General features: G+C 41.8%; 1 protein-coding gene across 3 annotated transcripts in view; it reads left to right on the top strand.

The window, feature by feature from the left end:
* Positions 1-3,877: 3,877 nt before the first annotated feature.
* dgat1b (diacylglycerol O-acyltransferase 1b) overlaps positions 3,878-9,273 on the top strand; it is a 51,378-nt gene continuing 45,982 nt past the window's right edge. The window contains exons 1-2 of one of the 3 annotated variants that reach the window (XM_042318242.1): positions 3,878-3,928; positions 8,671-8,758. In XM_042318242.1, coding sequence (XP_042174176.1) covers positions 3,885-3,928; positions 8,671-8,758 — 132 coding nt within the window. In that variant the 5' untranslated portion in view covers positions 3,878-3,884. Of the gene's footprint in view, positions 3,929-7,432; positions 8,273-8,670; positions 8,759-9,273 lie in introns of those variants that run through there. The other 2 variants (XM_042318240.1, XM_042318241.1) reach the window with 2 other exon arrangements.

Genomic DNA, 9,273 nt, shown 5'->3' with positions numbered 1-9,273 from the left:
ACTGTTGTTCATGACACTCGGACCAGACAGAAGGGAACAACACTAAATGTTGTGGTCACATCAACTGTTGTTCATGACACTTTGACCAGACAGAAGGGAACAACACTAAATGTTGTGGTCACATCAACTGTTGTTAATGACACTTTGACCAGACAGAAGGGAACAACACTAAATGTTGTGGTCACATCAACTGTTGTTCATGACACTTTGACCAGACAGAAGGGAACAACACTAAATGTTGTGGTCACATCAACTGTTGTTCATGACACTTTGACCAGACAGAAGGGAACAACACTAAATGTTGTGGTCACATCAACTGTTGTTCAATGACACTCCAGACAGAAGGGAACAACACTGACATCAACTGTTGTTAATGACACTCGGACCAGACAGAAGGGAACAACACTAAATGTTGTGGTCACATCAACTGTTGTTAATGACACTTTGACCAGACAGAAGGGAACAACACAAAATGTTGTGGTCACATCAACTGTTGTTCATGACACTTTGACCAGACAGAAGGGAACAACACTAAATGTTGTGGTCACATCAACTGTTGTTAATGACACTTTGACCAGACAGAAGGGAACAACACTAAATGTTGTGGTCACATCAACTGTTGTTAATGACACTTTGACCAGACAGAAGGGAACAACACTAAATGTTGTGGTCACATCAACTGTTGTTAATGACACTTTGACCAGACAGAAGGGAACAACACAAAATGTTGTGGTCACATCAACTGTTGTTCATGACACTCGGACCAGACAGAAGGGAACAACACTAAAGTTGTGGTCACATCAACTGTTGTTAATGACACTCGGACCAGACAGAAGGGAACAACACTAAATGTTGTGGTCACATCAACTGTTGTTCATGACACTCGGACCAGACAGAAGCGTGTAAATCCGTCTCTGCTGTTGAATACTGAAAGAAACTGAATAATTGATTGAAAAACCTCTTATTCTCTAAATGTTAAATGCCCCGCTATATCAAAAATAACTTCTTCATACAGGGAGGTTGAAAGGGCTGCATGCAATGGTGCTAACCTGTCTGACTCACCTGTCAATATCAATCAAATCAATGGATTGAATACATGATCATGTCAAGTGAGGAAACTGCATTTTATTCTCTGTCTGTCTTTTCCACTAACACACTTATGTAGCACAGGAGGTTGGTGGCATCTTAATTGGGGAGGACGGCCTCATGGTAATGGCTGGAGTGGAATCAGTGGAATGGTATCAAACACATCAAAAAATGGTTTCCATGTGTTTGATGCCATCCTATTCGCTCCATTCCAGCCATTATTGTGAGCCGTCCTGCCCTCAGCAGCCTCCACTGTGATGTAGGTTGGACATGCATGGGCATATCTAATAGCTATTACAACATATCTGCAGTTGATGAGGCATACACAATAAGAATAACATTAGGTCTTGTAGAGTCTGCTCTGATGAGGAGACAAATCTAGCTCTTGTCCAGGGCGTTTGTACCGGTTTACCTTCCTACACTAACGCGGTGGACCAGAGCTATGGAAGCCCAAACTGTCACCATGAGCAGCAGGTGCAGTAGTCTACTAATCAGATGGTTTAGCCAGGCCTACTGTGAGAGGGTACAATTGTTCCATGTAGGCTACATATTAAAAATAGGGCTAGTATATTCAAGGTAATTCATTGCTAACTCATTACTCTTGCTAGTAGAAAGGTCTGATAAAAGAAAATCGATTCAGTTGATTGGCAATTACATCTGGAACTGTTGATTTAGCCCACTGCAATGAACTGTTGATTTAGCCCACTGCAATGAACTGTTGATTTAGCCCACTGCAATGAACTGTTGATTTAGCCCACTGCAATGAACTGTTGATTTAGCCCACTGCAATGAACTGTTGATTTAGCCCACTGCAATGAACTGTTGATTTAGCCCACTGCAATTAACTGTTGATTTAGCCCACTGCAATTAACTGTTGCCTGACAACTCAGCAACTCTCGAAGAACAGTAGAAGTTAATAAAAGTGCCTCTTCTTTACTGCTAAAGGTAAAGCCAACTCGTTTCGGCCCTTTGGTTAATAATCTCTACAGAAAGAAACACAATCCTCCTTCATGGTTTTCTTTCAAAATGGCCTCTTAGGTTTCAGGGACCAATCACAGTTTGAAAGCTAAACACAACTTAATGTTATCTGTAAATTGAGTTGAAAAAATGTAGTCTACTTATTAACGAATGGCGTGTTTAGTTTTTTATTCCCTCTGTGATTGGTCTTTGAACCCGTAGTTAATTTTTAAATATAAGCCTCCTTCATTTTACAATCGGTAACCAAACCCTCCCTTCATTCTGGTCGCGCTCCCCTGCTCAGACAATGCATGCATCAACCAATGGGTGTGTACCACGTCATCAAATGTGTCATCGACTGACAGATTGCTATAACATATAAGGTGGTTAGCTGATAGCCTACATAAAATACCTATTTGTAAGATCTGGCATGAGTCAGCAACTCTTGGACAGAGGAATGCACCCAAAAGCTTCACCTGAAGGCTTTATGCCTACTTTTATCTTTGAAAATGAATTATATGAGGCATGTATTTTTGTAACCATTCATGGACAGTTTTGATAGGTCATACAGATAAGCATTGGATATTAAATGCTCCAGGAATCAAGTATAATTTTTGACATTTTAGTATTGTGTACATGCTAGACAGAGATAGTAAGGGGACTCACAACTCATAAACACATTTTGTCCATAAGTAAGACAATGTCAAGGATCTTCAACTAGTAGACATAAACCACCTGAATATTGATATTCATTAGATGTTTCTTGAAGGCTGAGGGATTTTGAGAAATGAATTGTTATAACAAGAACATTGGCTTAATTTGGCCAAAGAAAATTGGCTCTCAGAATGAAATAAAGCAAAAACGTTTTGAAAAGGCTTTATTGCAGCAATTACCAACCAAGGTAAGTGTCTACAGTAGCCAACAAATGACAGCAATAGTCTAATGTTAGGTATTTTACAACAGACCTACTTATAACCCATCTTCATCTAAATATGGAGCACACAGTTAAAAAGACAGATGGAATTTAATTTAGCCAATGAAAATGTCAACAGAATTAAACAAAACTGTTGTTTTTTTAAAACAGGTTTTGATTAATAAATAGGCTTACAATAATAACAATGATACACAATAATGATAAATAATAGTGATTAAAAGCAAATGTTCCAAAATTGCGTGCCAACATTCTTCTCATCTTCCACTACAATATTAAAACTTACAGTACCAGTCAAAGGTTTGGACACACCTACTCATTCAAGGGTTTTTCTTCACTTTTACTATTTTCTACATTGTAGAATACACTCTATATTAAATTCCCCTTGGAGGCTTTTCACTATAGGCATACTCTTTGTCCTCTAACTTTAGTTTTACTTCAATGAAAAAGACCTCCGTCAACAGTGGCCTAGGACAAGGCTCTCTCTCTCTCCTAACCAGCAGGCTCACATGAGAGAATCTGGCAGTGGCCTAGGACAAGGCTCTCTCTCTCTCTCTAACCAGCAGGCTCACATGAGAGAATCTGGCAGTGGCCTAGGACAAGGCTCTCTCTCTCTCGCTCTCTCTCTCTCCTAACCAGCAGGCTCACATGAGAGAATCTGGCAGTGGCCTAGGACAAGGCTCTCTCTCTCTCTCCTAACCAGCAGGCTCACATGAGAGAATCTGGCAGTGGCCTAGGACAAGGCTCTCTCTCTCTCTCTCTCTCTCTCTCTCTCTCTCTCCTAACCAGCAGGCTCACATGAGAGAATCTGGCAGTGGCTTCGGATTAAATTACTTTTTCACAGAACTGCTTGTTGCAATTTCGATGAGGCTCTCTTGTTCAGATATCGGAAGTGGACTGGAGGCAGAGCATGAAAAGGATAACGAATCCAGTTGTTTGTGTCATACATTTCTGGTAAGTACCTCCGTAATTACGCACCCAGCTCACTCAGGTGCTTCGCTATATCACATTTGACATTGTCTGTAAGCTTGAGTTCATTTGCACACAAAAAAATCATACAATGATGTTGTCCTTGTTAAAGCAGACAGAGAAGAGCTAACTTCTTAGTCATAGCCTCAATTTTGTCTTGCACACTGAATATATTTGGGGAGAGTCCCTGTAATCCTAGATTCAAATCATTCAGGCGATTAAAAAACATCCCCCAGATAGGCCAGTCGTGTGAGAAACTCGTCATCATGCAAGCGGTCAGACAAGTGAAAATTATGTCAGTAAAGAAAACTTTAAGCTCGTCTCTCAATTTAAAAAAACTTGTCAATACTTTGCCCCTTGATAACCAGCACACTTCTGTATGTTGTAAAAGCATTACATGGTCGCTGCCCATATCATTGCATAGTGGAGAAAATGCACGAGAGTTCAGGGGCCTTGCTTTAACAAAGTTCACTATTTTCACTGTAGTGTCCAAAATGTCTTTCAAGCTGTCAGGCATTCCCTTGGTAGCAATAGCCTCTCGTGGATGCTGCAGTTTACCCAAGAGCCTCTCGTGGATGCTGCAGTTTACCCAAGAGCCTCTTGGTGGATGCTGCAGTGTACCCAAGAGCCTCTTGGTGGATGCTGCAGTGTACCCAAGAGCCTCTCGGTGGATGCTGCAGTGTACCCAAGTGGCGTTGGGAGCAACTGCATACACGTGCGTTACCACTCCACTATGTCTCCCTGTCATGGCTTTTGCACCATCAGTACAGATACCAACATGAGCTGCAGCTACAGACCGTTAGTGGAATTCCAACGAGAGAATAACAGTTACTGTGATTGCATGTTAATTATTTAACTAGGCTACCTGTATTTGACATTGTATTGTTATTTCGCTGAACACTAGATGATTTAATTTTATTAAACAGTGAAACCAGGTTACTCAGGCGAGAGAAAAACCTCACCCAAATGTATAGCCCCATTGGAAAATATTAATGTACTGTTTGGAAATGTGAAGACATTTTTTCATTTATTATTATTATTAGTATTTTTGAATGTGGATCATATTTTTATTGGCGTACCACCAACGGCATTGTGCATACCCCCAGTATGGGAATCCCTGATACAGATGAATAACAAAACATGCACATGACAGTATTCATACCTTTTTGTGGTAAATGGGAATGAAAAAAAGTGTTTTCATAATGGTTTTCATACACATACCGTGTCCATAATGTAGAGACCTTTATATGGGATATTCATTGAAGACGTAAGGGAGGAGGATGGTGTCACATTCTGACCTTAGTTCCTTTGTTTTGTCTTTTGTTTTAGTATGGTCAGGGTGTGAGTTGGGTGGGTTGTCTATGTTAGTTTGTCTATCATTTTCTATTTCTGTGTTTGGCCTGGTATGGTTCTCAATCAGAGGCAGCTGTCAATCGTTGTCCCTGATTGAGAGCCATATTTAGGTAGCCTGTTTTCCATTGTTTTTTGTGGGTGGTTGTTTCCTGTTTAGTGTTTTTGTTTCACCTTTCAGGACTGTTTGTTTGTCTTTTTGTCTAGTGTTGCATATTTCATTAAATAATATGAACAGTTACCACGCTGCACCTTGGTCCTGCTCTCCTTCCCCAGACAACAACCGTTACAGATGGTAAATGTGAGCTAAACGACTACCGCCCCGTAGCACTCACTTCCGTCATCATGAAGTGCTTTGAGAGACTAGTCAAGGACCATATCACCTCCACCCTACCTGACACCCTAGACCCACTCCAATTTGCTTACCGCCCAAATAGGTCCACAGACGATGCAATCTCAACCACACTGCACACTGCCCTAACCCATCTGGACAAGAGGAATACCTATGTGAGAATGCTGTTCATCGACTACAGCTCGGCATTCAACACCATAGTACCCTCCAAGCTCGTCATCAAGCTCGAGACCCTGGGTCTCGACCCCGCCCTGTGCAACTGGGTACTGGACTTCCTGACGGGCCGCCCCCAGGTGGTGAGGGTAGGCAACAACATCTCCTCCCCGCTGATCCTCAATACTGGGGCCCCACAAGGGTGCGTTCTGAGCCCTCTCCTGTACTCCCTGTTCACCCACGACTGCGTGGCCACGCACGCCTCCAACTCAATCATCAAGTTTGCGGACGACACAACAGTGGTAGGCTTGATTACCAATAACGACGAGACGGCCTACAGGGAGGAGGTGAGGACCCTCGGAGTGTGGTGTCAGGAAAATAACCTCACACTCAACGTCAACAAAACTAAGGAGATGATTGTGGACTTCAGGAAACAGCAGAGGGAACACCCCCCTATCCACATCGATGGAAAAGTAGTGGAGAGGGTAGCAAGTTTTAAGTTCCTCGGCATACACATCACAGACAAACTGAATTGGTCCACTCACACAGACAGCATCGTGAAGAAGGCGCAGCAGCGCCTCTTCAACCTCAGGAGGCTGAAGAAATTCGGCTTGTCACCAAAAGCACTCACAAACTTCTACAGATGCACAATCGAGAGCATCCTGGCGGGCTGTATCACCGCCTGGTACGGCAACTGCTCCGCCCTCAACCGTAAGGCTCTCCAGAGGGTAGTGAGGTCTGCACAACGCATCAAAGGGGGCAAACTACCTGCCCTCCAGGACACCTACACCACCCGATGTTACAGGAAGGCCATAAAGATCATCAAGGACATCAACCACCCGAGCCACTGCCTGTTCACCCCGCTATCATCCAGAAGGCGAGGTCAGTACAGGTGCATCAAAGCTGGGACCGAGAGACTGAAAAACAGCTTCTATCTCAAGGCCATCAGACTGTTAAACAGCCACCACTAACATTGAGTGGCTGCTGCCAACACACTGACACTGACACTGACTCAACTCCAGCCACTTTAATAATGGGAATTGATGGGAAATAATGTACAGTGCCTTGAGAAAGTATTCGGCCCCCTTGAACTTTGCGACCTTTTGCCACATTTCAGGCTTCAAACATAAAGATATAAAACTGTATTTTTTTGTGAAGAATCAACAACAAGTGGAACACAATCATGAAGTGGAACGACATTTATTGGATATTTCAAACTTTTTTAACAAATCAAAAACTGAAAAATTGGGCGTGTCCAATTGAATCGTGTCCATTTTCTGTTTTTTAAAGATTTGCACAAATATGAAAAGATGGATGGTATCATCATAAAACAATATCAATTTAGATCATACAATGGACAAACTTACCTTAAATATTTACATTTTTCAGTTAAGTGTCTGCACCTGCTGTCCTTTCAAATTAAAATGTTTCAGTTGGTCAGTTGGTCACCAACTAAGGAGGTTCCTCGATGAACCCCACCTCTTATGGGGTTCTTGGAAGAACCTTTTGGGGGCCATTTTCAGTGTCAAGAACCCCAAGGTTCTTCAAAGAACTTTGAGGATCTTAGAAGAACCCTTGTTGAACCCCTAATGTTTAGAGTGTAGACTATACTGACCTGTATAGCAAAAGTAAGCACACAGAAAACTGAAAAGCCTATAGCACATAAGGGAAGTACCAAAGCACCTTGATATAGGGCAGGCGCATGCAAGCAGATGAGGACATTTGGCTATATGGAAGACATTATATAGTAAAAAAAAGCAGATGAGGACATTTGGCTATATGGAAGACATATATTAAAACCTACAAAAGTGTGAACGTTAACCAGGAAAGAAAACATACTAGCCTCCCTGTCCCGAATAAAAACTCTCCCCAAAGCAACACAAAAAGTTTAACAACCCTCTCCTATTTTGGACCACCCCTCTCTCCATTAAATTGCGATCTGTTCCTAACTTAATATAGCCCTCACCTTCATAACTGGCAGCAGTCCAACCAGTGTCGTCAGACTTGCCACTCCTCCACGGTTCTGTTCCACCACGCCACATTCTTACGTATACAGTCAATACGGAACTGTTGTCTGCTGCCCACTACAACTACAGTATTCATACAGTTATTGACATATCGCGTTTTGCAATCCCAACTTCCTCTTGCTCTCTATGACAGTGTGATGTTTGGCAATAGTGGGCATGTGTTATAGTTGCCTGCAAAGTAGGCTAGACGTCAAATGAATCTAGAGCTCTGAAGATCGGCGATATCATGGAAGAAACAGGGGCCCTTATCCGCAAAAGAAGAGCCACTATATCCACTGGAAAATGTGTTCCTTTGAAACAAGTGAATGGGCGGTCAGAAGTTGATGAAAGTGTTAACGGCCGCAGTGACAGCGGCAACATTGTAACTAAGCGAAACGTGTCCGATTTGCCTTCTACCACGTCAAAAGAAAGGAAGAAACGAATAAATGTTCCTAGTGATAGACAGAGGTGAGGCATTAACTAACAAAACCCAGACGTGTCGTTATAGTGGGGTGAATTTATGCCATGAAAAACAGATCACGACAATTTATTACTTCAGCCACTTGTGCAATCTTCCCTTATGAACAGTTATTTATAATGGCGTAGAATGAATAATTAAATTTGAACCATTTCGCATTGTCTATATGTCACCCATGCTGGTCCAATAGGCTATATGTCAAATTGGGGATAAAAAGGGGTACATTTAAAAAAAATATATATATATATTTTTACAAATCTCGAAGGTAAGTCGGTGGTGTGTTACGGACGTCATTTGGGAAGGGTATTTCAGATCAGTTAACTATAGCTGTAGTACAGTAAATGAGTGTGCACGTATTCAAACTATCCCACGTCTCTTCATGCCTCAGTTGCCACAGGTTGCAGGAGTCCCTGTTGAGCTCTGCCAGTGGTTATAGAAACTACAGAGGAGTCCTCAACTGGTGTGTTGTCATGCTGGTAAGTTTTCTTCTGCAACGTCATACTGAGAGTCTCAGTTAATTCTCCAGTCTGCTCAACAACACTCAGGTCAGTGTACACACCACAATCACTGGCCAGGTTTCCCTCTTAGGCTACATCTTAATACCTAATCATTTTTTTTGAGGGGGGGGGACTATGTTGTTCCATGTAGTGAATATGTTATACAGTGCGTTTGTATGGGCTAATAGAAGTAAGGCAAAATTAAAATTATTCATCTAATAATTTTGTAAAAAATAACATTTTTGATACTTCAAGGGGTCTTAAAATTCAAAATCAAATAGAAAAATGATCCATGGTATGACCTTAAAACAATTCCATATAGCTTAGTAGACCCCTGGTTTAGACAGGACTTAGACTGTTTAGTGCCAAAAATAAGGGGTTATACATATAAAAAATAATTAATATAGTTTACAGTATACCTCTCAGATATAGAACAGACACTTCAGAACAAACTTCCTTTAGATTCTTTGGGGGGACTATCTGTTGTTCCATGT

Source organism: Oncorhynchus tshawytscha, unplaced genomic scaffold (assembly GCF_018296145.1).
Source record: "Oncorhynchus tshawytscha isolate Ot180627B unplaced genomic scaffold, Otsh_v2.0 Un_scaffold_16570_pilon_pilon, whole genome shotgun sequence".
Lineage (NCBI taxonomy): Eukaryota > Metazoa > Chordata > Actinopteri > Salmoniformes > Salmonidae > Oncorhynchus > Oncorhynchus tshawytscha.
The sequence above is the reverse complement of the archived record's forward strand: the minus strand, read 5'-3'. Positions and strand labels throughout refer to the sequence as shown.